Below are 18518 nucleotides of genomic sequence, written 5' to 3' on the forward strand. Positions count from 1 at the left end.
CAGAGAGAGTGACTACAGAGAGAGTAACTGCGTGTGATGTTAGGATGTTTGTCCAGAAATATTTTCTCATGGGTCTACTATCTATCAACAGGCAGGGGAAGACATTGACAAAGACAGCGCCTCAGATTGAACAAACAGATAATACTGGCTTCTTTAGACTCCATGACAGAGACTGTCTTAAGTCAGAATCACTTACCAAAGAAAGTGGTTGCAAACATACTGCTGGGGGGTTTGGGAGATGAGTAGGAGGGAGAATCTCTGTTGAAGTCTTCTGTGTTGGGAGACGGGGCATACACCTGCCAGAACAAAACAGACATTATTAACATGAATAACAACAGCAGGTGCATAGGGCAGTCTAGCATTTTGTCAAAGTCATTATCCTCTAAGATGTAACTTGTGATTGTTCTCTGTATGTGGCAGGAGCATAATGATGATGATTTGGTTGAGTTATTAGGATGATGTTGAAGAGGAACAATTCTAATGCCCCACCACCCTGCCTGGTGGGTTGATCACAATCTAAAGCCAGTGCATTAAGGACAGCTTCATTAACCATCATTAGATGCAAACGAGTATCTTCGCCTAAATTTGTCCCTATTCCTCACACGACTGTTATTTGTAAAGTAGCGCTGTATGTTGAAGCCGGAATCATGTCTACTTTAATGAATGTAGTGAACAAACTGAGCCGTGCCAGTTTAAGAAGCCAGTGGTGTGGCAGCTGGGCTCATTTGGAAGGCTCGTGGAGGGAGGACTGGATTATCAGGGGGTGTTTGCATTTCAGATTGTCTCAGCTCTTAATGGAACTATAATGACACCAGCACACACAAGCGTTCATAAAAACACTGCAAATTGCAGCTCGCCAAAGAAACAAATCAAATCAGAAAATCAAATATGGAGCCTGTGCTTTTCTTTATTTTGCTACCTGGTTGTGAGCTGGAGAGGGATTGAGGGAGGGGATGAGCGGTGAAGCACAGAGGGCTGTTGTGCAGCTGTGGCTGTGCCAGGCTGGGTGGGAGGATCAAAGGGTCGTGAGGCCAAACATTAGTGATGTGGTCTCTGACTTCATCCACTCCAGATGGAGGGAGCGAGAGCAGGGGAGAGAGAGACAGTGAACTCACCACGCCACAAAGAGGGCCGGTCCCTCAACCCTAACACCATCACCATGCAGCACAAATCACTACCAGACCTGCCACCCAGCCCCCCCCCCATCCTCCAGTCACCAGCAACATAAATTCCTTTTTTAATGACCTAATGGCATACTCATCTGTTTGCGTGAACAGAGCTCTTCAAGAACTTCAAAGGTTGCTTCCTAACGCAACAAGATGTGTCAGTGGGCTTGGAGAGAATGTTTTGTTGTCCGACTGAAGTATAATCATCTTATTTACAAGACACAAACCCAACAAATTTCATTCGTCATCACTTTACTACGTACGTCAAGAGAAAGACATACACATACTCACTCACGTGAACAACATATCAGTCAGTCAGCTTAGCCAACACTCAGGGCCACAAGCAGTGTGTGTGAACATGTGATTAGCTGTGTGTATAACTCCAGCACCCTTTGTACATGTCGTTTAGCAGGGAGGGGATCTCTTGGGTCCTCTGGCTCGCACATGTGACCCAGGGTGTGGGGACTCCCGTGGAGATTCCAGGTTAGCCTCACACAGGAGCCCTGGCTTTGTCCCAGTCTAAGCCTCAATGGGCAGCATATGGCAATGGATGATGCTAATTGTCCTCTTCACACTGGGCTAGCCAGTCAAGGCATTAATAAAACACCCAAACACCGGGCGCCTCATTCCCCTAGCTTCTGGAGGAGAGTGCCCGCCTGGGTTTCCTTTTACTACCACATGAATTAAAGAGACATCACTCAGAGCCCGGGCCAGCAGGGCCAGCGGGACCAGCATAGTTGTTGGAGTTTGGGTGTTTAGTTTTTGTATATTTTCCGCATCACGTTTAATTTAAGAATATCTGTAGCCATCATAATCCATAAGCAATCATTAATTCAGGGTTTGTGGTTCATACACTGAACTTACTCATGTTTGACTTAATATCAACAAGCATCAGATTTCACTGTCAGATTGGAGAGAATGGGGACAGTAGGTTCTTGGCAGAGCTTCGTTCTGCAACTCTCTCGTCTCTGTGGCTGATCTGAGAGGGCTGATGAGTCCCTCCACATCTTTCCACACATCACCAGCCTGCAGCACCCGCCTTTGATCTCGACCCCACACCAATCAAAACAGCACAAAACATTATATTGTCAACATATGGAAACACCAAATGACAACGGCGAAAATAACCTCTTAAAAATAAATGATCACCGCAGCAAAAACTCACAAAAGAGAACAGCTGAGAGCAGTGGGCTGCTGGTGTCAACACAGTATCCTGTCTCTGCACGTCACTATGCGGAATCAAACCATGCCCGAGGGCCTTTCTTTTCAAGTCGAAATCTAACACACTTAGAGGCTAAAAGGCACGCACACCGCTCCAACACAATGGTCCCCTGCTCCACAGCCCCAGAACCACCTTCCTGATGGGGCATGTTGAGCGCTGTAGTCTGGTACCAGGCAACCCTTTAACAGAGATATCTCAAGCCTCCAGCTGTTGATGCTTAAAAACTCCAAGATTTAGGTCTCAAGAAACACCATTTTCAAAGACCAACTGCACTCTGATAAATGAGGTGATATCAGGTGTAATATACAGGGAAGCTGTCAACATTCATTTTCAACTCTGAGGCAAAACTCATACTCCTGATGTTATCTTGTCCTGTAAACAGTTATTCCATATTTCCTGAGAAAAACAGTCATTTACTGGATGCCTCCTTGGTCCAGTCCTCAGTGCACTTGAGCGGTATTAGACAGGAAAGGCCGCACCTTAGAAAAACACACTCCACCCACCAAATCCTCCCAAATATCTGAATTCTCTAAAGCTTGGGTTACTCATTTTCTATGGAACTGGAGGAAACAACGGAAATAGAAAACACTTAATATGTCAAAAAACACAGAAATCAAAGACTTTAAGGCTCGTGCCATAAAAACAATAATCCCTCTCAAAACTCCAACAAGTAAATGTGAGGTTTTTTTATGCTCACAATAGACACTATTCATCTCTCCTCTGAAGAAGAGAAGATAAAGAGCTTGGTATTGGTTGGTTATTTATCGACTGCTTTGGATCATAAAGTTGACCCATGCTGCCCACACGTTCCCAATTTTCTCCCTCTGCCGGCCTGTAAGACATTCCTGGTATTCCTTAATATAAAAATATCAAAGCGATCTGTGGTGCTGTAGAAACAAACATTGTCCTAATGGGGTATGAGGAGGGCTAAAACACAGGCCTGAACATGTTGACCTCATAAAAGTGAATCTCACAATAGTATAGAAATGTTCAACTTCCTGGTTTCTTTAAATCAGAGAATGAGGTCCAATGAGGCCCTGACTGAATGGTGGAGTTCTCTTTCTGGATGGAGCTGGGTGGGTGTTTCAGTGTTTCTGCTCTCTGGAGAGATGTTCAGAGAATGTGGTCCAATGAGGCCCTGACTCTGAATGGCGGAGTTCTCTTTCTGGATGGAGCTGACTGGGTGTTTCAGTGTTTCTGCTCTCTGGAGAGATGTTCAGAGAATGTGGTCCAATGAGGCCCTGACTCTGAATGGCGGAGTTCTCTTTCTGGATGGAGCTGACTGGGTGTTTCAGTGTTTCTGCTCTCTGGAGAGATGTTCAGAGAATGTGGTCCAATGAGGCCCTGACTCTGAATGGCGGAGTTCTCTTTCTGGATGGAGCTGACTGGGTGTTTCAGTGTTTCTGCTCTCTGGAGAGATGTTCAGAGAATGTGGTCCAATGAGGCCCTGACTCTGAATGGCGGAGTTCTCTTTCTGGATGGAGCTGACTGGGTGTTTCAGTGTTTCTGCTCTCTGGAGAGATGTTCAGAGAATGTGGTCCAATGAGGCCCTGACTCTGAATGGCGGAGTTCTCTTTCTGGATGGAGCTGACTGGGTGTTTCAGTGTTTCTGCTCTCTGGAGAGATGTTCAGAGAATGTGGTCCAATGAGGCCCTGACTCTGAATGGCGGAGTTCTCTTTCTGGATGGAGCTGACTGGGTGTTTCAGTGTTTCTGCTCTCTGGAGAGATGTTCAGAGAATGTGGTCCATTGAGGCCCTGACTCTGAATGGCGGAGTTCTCTTTCTGGATGGAGCTGACTGGGTGTTTCAGTGTTTCTGCTCTCTGGAGAGATGTTCAGAGAATGTGGTCCAATGAGGCCCTGACTCTGAATGGTGGAGTTCTCCTTCTGGATGGAGCTGACTGGGTGTTTCAGTGTTTCTGCTCTCTGGAGAGATGTTCAGAGAATGTGGTCCAATGAGGCCCTGACTCTGAATGGTGGAGTTCTCCTTCTGGATGGAGCTGACTGGGTGTTTCAGGGTTTCAGCTCTCTGGAGAGATGTTCAGAGAATGTGGTCCAATGAGGCCCTGACTCTGAATGGCGGAGTTCTCTTTCTGGATGGAGCTGACTGGGTGTTTCAGTGTTTCTGCTCTCTGGAGAGAAGCTGGGAAACAGGAAGAGACTTTTCTCTGCTCATCTCTTATTCAGCAGCTGTGCCAGTGAGACTTTTACACCTGTGACACAATTACTGCAAACATCTGAGGAAACTCAATTTAGCTCAGAGGCAGGTAAACCGAAACACAAATGCACACAACCACACTACAGACTCTCCCACATACAGACACATAAAATAAAAGTTTTTGCAGGAACACAGAAATCAAAGAGTTTTTTACTGAGCAATCCAGGAATCACATTAGGCTCCCTGTAGAGTCCAGAATGCCGATGTGATTAAAAACAGATGGAATAACAGCAGCGCTGGTGCTAGGAGCTTAATCTACAAACAGGAAAGTCTAACCTTAACAGGCAGCCTCTTTTCCTTAATCATTTCCAGACTTCCACATGTTATTATTTCAACCCAGTCTCAGTGCTGAACCAACCAGCCAGTAAAAAATAAATTCCCAGCTAAATAATAATATTTTCAGTCTGTCTGTCTACGAACAGAGGTGAGAGACAAAAACATGATGTGTTTAACTTTTTTTTCAACCACACACATCCACATATTGAGATTTGTTCCTACTTATAAACAATTGGGGCGGCAGGGTAGCCTAGTGGTTAGAGCGTTGGACTAGTAACCGGAAGGTTGTGAGTTCAAACCCCCGAGCTGACAAGGTACAAATCTGTCGTTCTGCCCCTGAACAGGCAGTTAACCCACTGTTCCCAGGCCGTCATTGAAAATAAGAATGTGGTCTTAACTGACTTGCCTGGTTAAATAAAGGTAAAATTAAAAAATAAAAATAAAAAATTGATGTTCCTTGCTTATATTCTGCTTGATCTCTAATAGAGAAGTCTGTGCTGAAATTAAGTGTAAGTTTTGACATACATGGTTAGCTAAAAAAAAAGAAGAAGTGAACCATCTAACAGTTTCAGGCTATAACATGTCTGGAACATATTGAACTGCAAAGAAAAACAAATGGTACTGTCACACAGCTGTAACTGAGGCAACGGAAAAATCAGTCCACAGAGCAGAGAGGGAAAATGAGAGAGAGAGATACAGCGAGAGAAAGAGAGAGAGAGGGGCAGGGAGAAAAGGAGAGAGAGTAAAGCAGTGATATACTCTAGAGCCGAGAAACATGCTGTGCAGCCGGACAACACAATATTCTGCAATTCCATACTCGAGGGCAAATTACAAACATGTATACACACACACACACTCTCTCTCTCTTTCTCCCGCAGACAGAACTCACCGATTTCCCGTTGTAATAATACATTAAGGAGTTGCTGCCCATTCCAGGGACAGGGTAGGCGCAATACATGATAGCGTCGGCTATTATACTGATGACTGGAGCAAGTGTACTGTTTCAGAGCACGGCAGCAGCAGCACACAAGCCTTCTCCCTAGACATACATCGAACCCGTTAAAAAGGGACTAATTCTTTCAGTCCTGGGCTGGCCCTTCACACATGGATCTACTCAGAGGAAACTTATGCAAAACAGGGCTGAACCATTCGCCACAGTGTTAAGGGGGGCGGTAGAGAGAAGGGGAGGGGCTGATATGGTTCTTCCCACTAAGCTTCATAAGTGCTGAGGCAAAGAGGAAAGCAGATTGGGGGAGGGAAGGCGAATGGGGAGGGGGGGTAAAAAAGTTAAAGCGAGGAGGTGGGACAGAAAACAAATGTGTGAGTTGATTTAGAAAGAGAAAAAAATGATAACTCCCAAAAATAAACATTTGGATTTTCTGCAGGGGAGATTGAACTAAAACTATTTAACTTTGGGCACGATATCATTAATTTACGTTATTCAAAAGCAAACAAATTACTGGGTAAATAACTGCAATAAACATGCTCTCCCACACAGGTTTTAATCCTAAACAGGCTAAACTGTTGTTTTTGTAATAACTGAATTAGTCCGCGAGCGGTAAGGTAACATGAAGGGATAGGGTTTCTACACAACCATCTAGACAGGAGCTGAACCTGTTCTCACACTCAACGTTATACCAATTAACAACCAATATGGGAAAGTGGAGTCTCAACAAGGAAAGGAAAATAGGAAGGGAAAATAAGACCTCAAATTAAATGTGGATTCTATTTCTTAGGTAGAATACCCAGAGTCATAAAAACAGACAGGGAGAAGGAGAAAGAAACGTTTAGAATGTTGTAGAACATCTTAGTGAGAATGTTCATGTATACTGTGTGCTTCCATAACAATTACACTTTCCCTATTGTCAGAATGAACCCCCTTGTCACGACGGTGACTGTAAACAGAGAGAGTTGTTAAACACACGCCACAGCTGCAGAGGGGCCGGGCCATGACGTCAGACAGGCAACAGAACTGTGATGCTCCATTTCCTAAACCCCCGGGGGCCTCAAGCTCAGACGTACACCACAGGCCAGGAGGAAGCAGAGGGATACAACCAAAACAGCCACAGCCATTTCATTTCACTGTCTGCCACTCTCAGACCACTCTGCTGTTCCATGTCGGCCTCCATTGAAGGAGGAGAAAGAGGAGAGGTGGAGAAAGGGAAGAGGAGGAAGAGCGAGGCGAGAGGTGAGGACTGACCCGTGTGCCGTACAGAGCCTTTAAAGCCCACTCCATCCAGCCTCCCTGGAGCCTTTCATGTCTGCCAGTGGAAGCTTCCTGGGCTAAACACAGTCCTGTGCACTCATTGAGAGCATTATTGTTATAGAGAGATGAAAGTCTCCTTTCCCAAAGAAAACGAGGCTTTATTATGTTTTTCCTTAAGTACTATTATTATGTATTCCTCTTTCTTCTCTGAGATTCTTTTAAACTCTTCCAAGGCACTGGGGTCCACATGCTGGTACCACTTTATATCTGGACCCGTTTCAAGTTGATGCTTTAAAGAAAATGTGCGTTTGAAGGAGTCCAAAAACGGGTCCAGACACAGAAGGCCGTGCTGAGAAAAGAACATGAAAGCTCAAAGAGAATGAGTAAAGAGAGATGGACTCAACATTGATAAAAGCAGATGCATTACTACTACTCACAAACACATCATACAACATGTATCTGCAGACACAGGGTGTCACGCTGGCATGAAGAGTCGGGAGACAGGTGCAGGAATGCGTAATAGGGTTTTTTATTCAGCCCAAATTACGGCGTGCGGAGTAAAGGCACGGGAACGAAGACCAAACAAACACGTACACAAAACACAGGGTTGAGACCCAAACAAAAGAGCGAGGAGTACCTCGAATAAATACATCTGCGCAATTCACAAGGGCACGAAAGCCCGAAACACACAGCACAGGTACTCACACGCACCAACGGACATGTTAACAATAATGGACAGCACCATGGTAAACAAAGGGCACATATATACAAATACAATCAGTGGGAATAGGGGCCAGGTGTGCGCAATGAAAGGTCCAGAGGGATCTGTGACACAGGGACACTTTGGGATCATTTACATTTGTCTAACAGACAAACAGATATTAGCTGTATTACTGAGAAGACGCCCATGTTGTCATACTTCATTTCCTGAGCTTCTGAACCATGTCAGTTCTCATCCTAAACACTAATCTTCTTAAGACAGAGCCAGGACCACCACCCTCGATCACTTCATCAACATTGAACCTGGGCCCGGGTCCTGACCCATCAGCCACCAAGAAACAGGACCAGTCTGCATCTGTGTCAAAGTGGGCCAAGTGTTACCTCACTGGCAGCCACCCAGCCATGCACCTGTCCACACAACTCCCCCCTCTAATCACATTTGAGCCAGTGGCCATGCTTTTTCCCCTGGGATTTGTTTGGGTGTTAAAAAAGATCCACTGCAAATCCACCCACTGAGGTCACCTCCATCTCACGCATGGATTTAGCCATGATGTCATAAGACTGGATGGGGGGATTGTTTCCTGTAAGAAGCTCTGGTTTTTATTCGGGGGGTCGGGGGTGCTGAGGGGGGTTCTTAATCTGCCCAAAACCCTACAAGAAGTTTATAACACAAAGCTTTGCCTTGACTTAGTTACACATTCATTACACGTTAACTCCAATGATTTACGGCTGCATAAACCAGCACAGAACAGGCATTTTGTCATCTGTAGGCTGTTCCAGAGCAGGCATACAGTGCAGTGCTACTGGCTCTGCTTCAGTTTGAGATGTTAGAGTATCTCTAACTGCTGAATCTCTAACGACAGACATGTTTCCTCCTCTTCCAACTCCCCCCTGACCATATTTCCCTAACACTTTGCATGTGTGTATGAAGCAGAAAGGTGCTTTACGGTTATTTATAAAGCACTCATTCTGTGTGACTGAGTCAACATACACTTCCTCTAGTGCTGCTTCTGCCAGACATACGTACATGTAGCTATGGTAATCCTGGCTGAGCCACTCCTGGCCTGGCTGACTGATTGACCTGCATAGGAGATGGAGACACAAACACACACACACACACACACACACACACACACACACACACACACAGACAGACACCCTGCCCTCTCCAGAGTTAACATGGATCTCCAGTCCACAGACATGCCTCATAGGATCTTTTTCAGTACACCCCTAAACTTCTGTGAGTTCATTCAACATAGGCTGGAACACAGATCCTCTCTCTTCCATCCAAATATGATCTGAACCACATTCCCTACGAACCACAAAATAACACTCCACCCAACTCCCTTTCATCAACTCTGCCCTTTGTCATCCAAATCCTCCCGGACAAACAACTGTTCATAAAGTTATTTAGTGATAGGACACTGCTCTAGCTACATAGCAACATCACATTGAATTCCTTCCTTGGCTCTTTGTTTGTTCTAAGTCATCAAAAATGATTCTGGAACCAATGAATTGTATTAATATAAAGGGTGTTACGACAACGACAATGTGTACTACACAAGCACAGAGATCCAATACGCATGAATAAAGCTGCTGGATGGAAGGAGGCTATCTCTGAGCCACGACATTAAGACTGAGCCTCTCTATCCAGTTCAGCCTAGTACAGTGGGTCAGTGTTCTTGCCAGTGTCCTCTAGTCTTTCACTGGTCCAATGCACAACCAGGCACCCAAGAAGGACCAATCCAAACAAAGCGCCCTGACATGGCTCTGACTTACACACTCTGAGGAAACCCTCCACTGCTGACGCTCTCTTACACCAGAGGGGATACTACAAAGCACGATCAATGAGTTAGCCAGCTAACTTTGATAAACAACTATAAATAACTATTGATTTTCTGGTTCATTAAGAAGGATAAACTTAGATATGTGTTTTTGGTTGTTGAGCCAATTAGACCATACTCATTTCAAGCTTATCTTTCAAAAAAGACAAGTTAGCTGGCTAACTCATTGATCCTGCTTTGTAGTATACCCCACTGGCCACTCTGGTGTGGTTCAGAGTTAAACAACCTCCAACTAACACACTCTATTAACCTAATCACTAGTGATTGTTGACAGAGCACAGTGCCAAGCCTGCCAGGCAGCAGTCTAAAACCAAGGTCTGCATTAACATGGTGCACTCACGCAGCCTGGCCCTACATTAATCATTTACTACAGGCCGAAATGTGAGTAATGACTTTAATGTGTGCGTTCATTTCTGCTTCATGTTCTTTTAACTCTGTTTCTCTCCTTGTAGATGAAAGCAGCAGGGACCTCTGGAGTTGTTGGCCTTCTCCTTTATCTCCGCCTCTCATGTCATTGTTAAATCTGAGCAACCTAAAGACCGATAAACACAACAAGGCAAGGCCCCGGGAAGGGAGGGGGTGAGGATCTCTGTTCAGGATCATCCCAGGCAAACGAGGGGCATATATCTAATGAGCTCATCCCCATAGGGTCTTCAGACAGGGGTCAGAGAAGAGCAGCAGAGCCCGGCACGCTGCCCCCTGGTGGTCTGACTCTGACCTGCTGACCTGATAGGTGTTGAGACAATGGACATCATGCCAACCCAGAGATGGATGGGAGCTGGTCTGTTGCCAGGAGGCAGAGGTAGACAGAAAGACAGTCCTGTTCTGTTTAGTACTATTAATATTCTAGAATTGATTTTAGAAAATGAAATGGACCATGTCAACCCACATTCCATGACCATGTCACAATGACCATACTCTTAAAACCCTTATTGAATTAAAAAAGAGAGAAATTAAAATAAATGCTTAATCAAAAAAAAATGGATACAAGAATGCCGAGGTACAGTGCATAACGACTGTTGTCTGGTAAGTCATCTGATGCTGTGAAACAGCCAGACAACAAGGATATCCAGATCACTTGAGACGATACAACCGTGCCTACATGAAAGGGCCACATCAAACAATGATTGTTTGGCTGTATTTGCAGAAGGCTTTGCTGACGCGTTTCATCCAAAGGCACGTCTACTCACAAGAGCTGCCCTCTGACAGGTCCTGACCTGCCCTGGTTCAAAGAGAACCCAAAATGAGCTATGCTTACTGCACCATCCTGCTCTGCCTGCAGATGGCTGTCTAGTCAAAATACATGTAGCTGCATCGATGAAAGGGGGCTGTAGTCTCACGGAGTTCAGCTAAACACACACACACACACACACACACACACACACACAGGAGATAACCTCTGTGTGTCATTCACCCAAACACTGCGAGGCAAAATCCTGGGTCTTAGTCTCAGAGCCCGGAGCAGAGCAGACTTCCTCTCTTCTAGTCCCTGTTTCCCTGCTAAGTGAAAGTCTCTCAGAAACGAGGGTGTCTGAGTGATCTGTCAAAAGCAAATGACAATCTTTTTTGTCATTCACAGCCAGGGTTCTCGCTAGCAAAAGTCCCTGAAGGGAGTTGATTCTGCCTCCCACCTCCTCCCTCTCCTGCCACTTTCTTTCTTTCCCTCCTCCAGACTAGCATCACCACAGCCATGGAGGAAGTGTCACATCAAGCCGTTGTGCCAGTGACAAGGGCGCATAAAAAAAGCCTGGCTATTTACACACACACCAGCAATGCCCTCCTAGCTACACATGAATATCCTACAAGATACAGCTTTTCCCCACGAGCCACAGAGCTGCCTGCCGCGGCGCGTCTCTCTCCTCTGTCCTCCTGTCAGACGGACCCTTAACACAGGTGCCCGTACAGCTGCCCGTCAGCAACCCTGCTCCGCAGCATGCTGTCCATTCAATGATAACCCGTTATGTCTTCACTCAGAGCGATGCTCAGTTTACAAAGTGATACATCTAGCTATGACCAGTCAGCCCACTGTATCATGAAGTCAGCCTTACAAGACTTAAGACCGATACAGTCAACCTCTGATCATCTGCAATGGCTAAGGAGTTTGTGTTTGTGTTCATTGTACTGAATTTATGTTCTATATTTAATATAAATATCAGAAGCAATAAATAATGTGTTTGAATTGGGACTAGTGGACTCCAGTGCACATATACACTATATGAGGGTTCCCCAATATACAACATGCTTTGAAATTATTATATTTTAGTCAAATATCTGTTTGGGCTTCTTGCAGTCAATTTACAGTCCACATATTATTTGTAATTAAGTTCCGGCCCCCTGACCAATGGCTGAATCTAGTTGATGATCCTTGTACTACATCATGTTTGTGCCACATTGCTCACTTTATTTGTATTTTACTATGTACACAGTTTATCTATCTACTGTTCAGAGGGAAACGGTGCTTATCAGGTTGACAAAGTTGGTGACCCACCTACATATGTAGGATCTTCCTTTGAGCCAGAATAATACATTACATTTAAGTCATTTGGCAGACGCTCTTATAATAATCCTGCAGCAACAGGAAATGTGAATTAGTATGTGGATAAAAATGTATGAAACTGTTTTGTAGGGGTTGATACATTTTTTGTTAGGGCAAATCATGTTTGACTTTTTAAAGTGGAAATTACAAACTTTAGACTTTTTAAACATTGACTTTACAAACACTACAAGTTTTCATTTCCTGCTGTGCAGGAAAACTCTCAGTAAAAAATGAGTAATCAAATTAAGATCCTACATCTGTACAGTAGCTCCTGTCCCCTAAAAGGAGCATGTACGTAAAATGAACTGCAAAAGTGGGTTAAGAAAAAAGTGTGTATATGAGATGAGATTGGCGTATAAACATGTGAATGTTTGCAATCAGCAGCTGGCTGGCTGTCCCTGATGGCCTCCACATCCTGGTATATACTGCAGGGGAACAACCTAAATGCACAGAGGATGTGCTCCCATAAATATTTTGATTGCAATATAAATCCTACATATACACACATCATATATACACACACATCAGCCGCTCATTAAAAACACACCGCTCTTCAAATCCAAACCTCCTCAACCATTTTTAGGTGAGGATGAAAAAAAAATAGTTTGAAATAAATAAAAGAGAATTCCCAGTAGGGGAAATAATGATATGAAGCATTGTGTTCACTTTGTTAATCAAGCAGCTCTTCAGGCCTCTGGTAAAGCCTGGGTGCTTACACACGCAAAAGCCTTTCAGCAGCCAGCTGCATTTCTGCATTACAGGTACACTGCAGGCTCCTCACCCAGTACGGCACAGCTGCCCTTGGCAACCCTGCTCCAGGTGTGCCTGTGCCCTCGACACCCCTAAACTCCACCTCCTCTGTCTGCTGCCCACAACCAGTCTAGGTCCCTGCAGATAACCCCTGTACACGCACGGACACACACACCCATGCACACGCGCGCGCACACACACACACACACACACACACACACACACACACACACACACACACACACACACACACCTCCTACCAGCCAGTATATAACCTCTAGACACCTATAATCAGTTGCAAGACAAGCTATGGCAGCTCATGTCCCCTCCACCTCCTCGCCCAACACTTCCCACCAGGCCCATACAACACCTCCTAAAAGCCTCCAGACCAGCCCTCCATCACCGCCTACTCAACCTCCATCCCCACACACCACCCATACCACAGGCTCTCTCTCTTTACCTTTCCCTGCAACCAGAGGAAATAAGAGAAAAACAGCCCCTTTTTCCCTGTTAAAGTCTTGGCTCTGTCTTGGGATCAGAGACTAACTCCTCCAACATCCAGGCCTCGTCTTCTCCACACACAGTGACAGAAGAAGAAGCTGCATTAGCTCCTCTACTTATTCCACTCAGGATTGTACTGCTTTGATTCTACTGTTATGAGTCACATAGTGCACCTGCGCCCATGTGTTAAGCAGAGACAAATAAAAGCCCTGCGCCCATTTACACAACAAAGAGATGTACCCCGCAAAGCAACCAATCTTTCTCTGCCTCCCTCCCTGTCTCCTGGCACCACCCCCCCATATCCCCTTCACCTACTTCAGGAGGGGAGAGGCAGCGTGCGTTTCCCCCTCCGCAGCTTTCTTCCCTCTGTTCCTGACAAACTAGTATTCAAACACAAATTCAGAGACAAAACACATCTCTCTTTTATGTCCTGTGTCTTGTTCCATATCTGATTTCAGAGGAACAGCGGTGGCGTTCGCGATTATCACAACTCCCAAAAGCAAATCCAGTCTCTGAGCCACCCTCATCAAAGCCCCCTTGTTCTCTGGGGAAGAAGACTTCAGCACAAAAGTAAAGAGGGATCTCTGCTAAAACCATTTTATACATTTTTTATTAAAAGCATCGGCTGGTACCAGTGGCTGGGAAGTTAAGGCAAGGCTTAATCGCCCTCTTTGAGAATCCACCAGGATTTTCACAATGAACATCTGACTTAGTGATTTATGCATATTAATGAGGCCCGGCCCAGGCGGAGGCAAGCTGAGCTCCACACTTCCTCTGCATTCTAATGTCTTCTGCTCCACCGGGATTATTACCCATGGAAATGTCTCTGATTCTGCACTATTAATCGCTGTCTGTCCTCCTGTTTGGCTACATAATGACTAATTAAACATCAAAAGAGCAGTGCCGGGGATCCGCTCCGACAGCTCTGTACCCCGCGCCCCACAGAGGAGTTGAGGAGACCACGCTGTGACAGGACAGACCCCAAAATCAATCACCCCAATGTACACACACATAAACACACTCTCTAGTATACACACACACAAACAACAAGGCAGGGCTATGGGCTCCCTTACACATCAACCAGGTACCACTGCAGAGGACGTCTTTGAAGAGTCAAGGAAAACAAGTAAAAGCCCAGCAAAGTTTGTGTGACATTGATGTCAACAGCTCTCTTTGTGTGTGTGTGTGTGTGTGTGTGTGTGTGTGTGTGTGTGTGTGTGTGTGTGTGTGTGTGTGTGTGTGTGTGTGTGTGTGTGTGTGTGTGTGTGTTTGGTTAAGCTCACTGAGAGATCTATTTATATATGAGAGGCATGGCAGGCAGATGAAATGATCTTCCACTCACAGATGAAGGCAGACCAGGAGGGACCTTGCGAACTTTCTTTGTTTGTAGAGGATCTGTGAAAAGATAAAACAGGATTGAGGCAATAGAAAGGGCCTTTGTGGGATGTAAACAACACAACACTCATTCACACACTGGCATAAAGAGGGGAACGATGAGGATGCCAACCCTGGCCTAAACATTCCTTCTTGCACACAATCAAGTCAAATCAAAAACAATTTGTCATGTAAAATGCAAAACAATTTGTGCGTGTTGTGCAATCTATTGAAATCACCAGGATAATCATTATTAGTGTTAAAATAGGAGTTTAAATGGCTAAGCAAAAGTCATTAATCCATTAAAAACATAGGGACTCCTGCAGGCTTGTTCATGGAGTTAGTGAAAACAGATCAGCACACACTGCTCTAAACACGATACTAGACTAAAATGCCATTATCAGGGACTTGATAACTTGCCCTGCTCTGTATCTATAGGTATGGGTTAATTGGCACTGACCAATGGGAGTAGGTTCCGGTAGGGGGCGTCTTCTGGGGTTGGCCCCGGTGAAGGGAGGGTAGAAGGGAGGGGCCGTTTTCCCCGATGTGGTCACAGGCCCAGGACTTACCAGACCAATGTCCGGCCGCAGATTGGCCTGGAGGAGACAACAGAGAAACAACAGTTAAGTGGAGAACAGCAGTGTGAAACTAGTGTGTGTGTGTGGGAGAGTGAGAGTGTGAGAGAGAGGGGGAGGGGGGTTACTCATGCAGTCAGGGGGTGATCTTATGTACTGTCAAATATTATCAGTGAAACACTTGGCCATGAATCTGCCATTCCCCTAATGATCTATTAAATACCATGAATCAATCCATTGAACAGCTTTATGGAGATGTGCTCCAGTGGGAATAAGGGGCCACTGTGTGTTATGCTACCATCATTCACTAACAACCTGCCCTCAGACAAAATACATCTCTTTAACGGTAAAGACAGTAAATAACTATTTTCACAGCAGCAGATGAGCGCAGACACCTCAATTAATGCATGTCCACTTAGCAGTAAAATAGTTATTTTTCAAAATGTCATAGATATGTGTTAATTAATGCTTCCTGTGGAGCTGACAAAAGATATATAATGTTAGTTTGAAAACATTCTGAAAAAAATGGTACTGTTCTATAATACTGGTAAATGGTGGTTTGTTATGGAGAATCAGCATAAGCAAACTAATACACATTTCAGTTTCTCTTTTTTATACACACAGTCATTTTTGTACTCCTGTGTGCACCACTGTTAGCAGCTCCACTGAACTACAAGGAGAAATCCATCCAATCAGTCTGACCTAGTGATTTCCCTCTCCTCCAGCCTGCAGTGGAACGGTATTGATCAGCAGCGATCACGGCCTGAGGGCATCTTCAGACACAACCAGGGACATGTCATGACTTGCAGGAGCAGCTCTTTGAAGGGAGAGGGCTCAGGGAGGTGCAGGGGGGTGAGAGGAGGTGCAGGGGTAGGGGGTGAGAGGAGGGCAGCTCAAGGCTCATTAAACCATCAGTCTGATCCCAGGATCTGTGGGCTCCCCCGAAAACCACGCCGGCTTAACTGGACAAAACGTCCGTCCCAGAGACCTGGGAGTCACCAGGCCACCAGCCTGCTGGACCTGTGTCTGATCTCAGGCACACGTATCCAATTAGTGGAGGAGAGCCGAGATGACACAGAGCTGTCCCAAAACCTGCCTCTGATCTGACAGGCCCAGATTAGTGGGCTGGAGTCCTCAGCACCCTCCTCTCCTGTTTACTGTGTCATGTGACTGAGTTGAGGCAGCCTCTGGAAGGTTCCAGCAGCCTCCAGGCTCCGTCAGTATCCACTCCACTCCAGTGACCGTTGTGTCCCCAGCAAACAGGCCAATTAAGGGTGTTGACCAATTAGTCTAATTTGCTGCGGACCGTAAGTGGAGAAGGAGGGAGGGTTGAGGTGAGTGAGGATACCTCAGAAGAGAGAGCTGCTCTGGAAACTGGAGCCCTCATGTGCTTCCAGGAAACACTACAGTAGTTCCTAGCCACCGTGCTTCTACACCTGCATTGCTTGCTGTTTGGGGTTTTAGGCTGGGTTTCTGTACAGCACTTTGTGACATCAGCTGATGTAAGAAGGGCTTTATAAATGCATTTCATTGACTGAGAGGGCTGTTGATTGACCTGGTAACCAATGACATTAAACTAACATACAGTTGAAGTTGGAAGTTTACATACACTTAGGTTGGAGTCATTAAAACTTATTTTCAACCACTCCACAAATTTCTTTTTAACAAACTATAGTTCTGGAAAGTCGGTTAGGACATCTACTTGGTGCATGGCACAAGTAATTAATTCCAAAAATTGTTAACATACAGATTATTTCACTGTATCACAATTCCAGTGGGTCAGAATTGATGTAATAGCTTTAGAAGCTTCTGATAGGCTAATTGACATCATTTGAGTGAATTGGAGGTGTACCTGTGGATGTATTTCAAGTGCTACCTTCAAACTCAGTGCCTCTTTGCTTGACATCATGGGAAAATGAAAAGAAATCAGCCAAGACTTCAGAAAAACAATTGTAGACCTCCACAAGTCTGGTTCATCCTTGGGAGCAATTTCCAAACACCTGAAGGTACCACATTCATCTGTACAAACAATAGTACGCAAGTATCAACACAATGGGACCACGCAGCCGTCATACCGCTCAGGAAGGAGACGCGTTCTGTGTCCTAGAGATGAACGTACTTTGGTGCGAAAAGTGCTAATTAATCACAGAACAACAGCAAGCAAGGAGGCCTACAAACCTGACTCAGTTACACCAGCTCTGTAAGGAGGAATGGGCCAAAATTCATCCAACTTATTGTGGGAAGCTTGTGGAAGGCTACTTGAAACGTTTGACACAAGTTAAACAATTTAAAGGCAACACTACCAAATACTAATTGAGTTTATGTAAACTTCTGACCCACTGGGAATGTGATGAAAGCTGAAATAAATCATTCTCTCTACTATTTTTCTGACATTTCACATTCTTAAAATAATGTGGTGATCCTAACTGACCTAAAACAGGACATTTTTACTAGGAATAAATGTCAGGAATTGTGAAAAACTGAGTTTAAATGTATTTGGCTAAGGTGTATGTAAACTTCCGACTTCAACTGTAGGTCAGAGGGAAGGCTTTGACCTTGGTCAATTTCCACAAAAATGTTAATCATTATTATTATCTGGATTCCCTGGGTATTTCACTTACTATCAATACAAAATATTTCCCCAAAATCAAAACCCCTCACAATAACACCAAAATGGCAGTGAGGTGGTACTCTAAAAATACCATAGATTCTGATTTTAACAGATTGGAATGAAGGCCATCAAGTCCTGTGAAAATCAAGTTTGCCACTGCTTTACTGCAGTAGAAATGAGGGGAGAAGCAGGCTCTGCAAACTGACAACCTGTCACAGAGGCCACTGCATTGACATTGACATGGCACAACAGACCAGACCAGACTCACTTCTGCTGCCTTTGTTCAATGATATTGAATCCTTCCAGCTATATTAGCTGGTGTTTCTTTTATAGAAACTACTGCATGGAACAAAAACCATTCAAGAGCCACAAGAAGTCAGATGAAATATCAATTACCATGTAATCTACAGTACACATAGTAAAGCATAGGAACCTCAAGCAAGGCCAGGGTTTATTGGTTGTTGATTACATAGATCTTCAAATCATTAGAATCCTATTTAAAGATGACAGAAAATGTTGT

General features: G+C 44.9%; 1 protein-coding gene across 5 annotated transcripts in view; it reads right to left on the minus strand.

Annotated features, from left to right (window-relative positions):
* The window catches only part of LOC135549266 (transcription factor 12-like), a 97471-nt gene that overhangs the window by 21604 nt on the left and 57349 nt on the right, over positions 1-18518 (minus strand). For 4 of the 5 annotated variants that reach the window (XM_064979299.1, XM_064979295.1, XM_064979291.1 and 1 more), the window contains exons 7-9: positions 15273-15408; positions 14781-14833; positions 197-296 (exon numbers count right to left, since the gene is read on the minus strand). In XM_064979299.1, coding sequence (XP_064835371.1) covers positions 197-296; positions 14781-14833; positions 15273-15408 — 289 coding nt within the window. Of the gene's footprint in view, positions 1-196; positions 297-5770; positions 6001-14780; positions 14834-15272; positions 15409-18518 lie in introns of those variants that run through there. The other variant, XM_064979305.1, reaches the window with a different exon arrangement.

This window comes from Oncorhynchus masou, chromosome 1 (genome assembly GCF_036934945.1).
Source record: "Oncorhynchus masou masou isolate Uvic2021 chromosome 1, UVic_Omas_1.1, whole genome shotgun sequence".
Classification (NCBI taxonomy): Eukaryota; Metazoa; Chordata; class Actinopteri; order Salmoniformes; family Salmonidae; genus Oncorhynchus; species Oncorhynchus masou.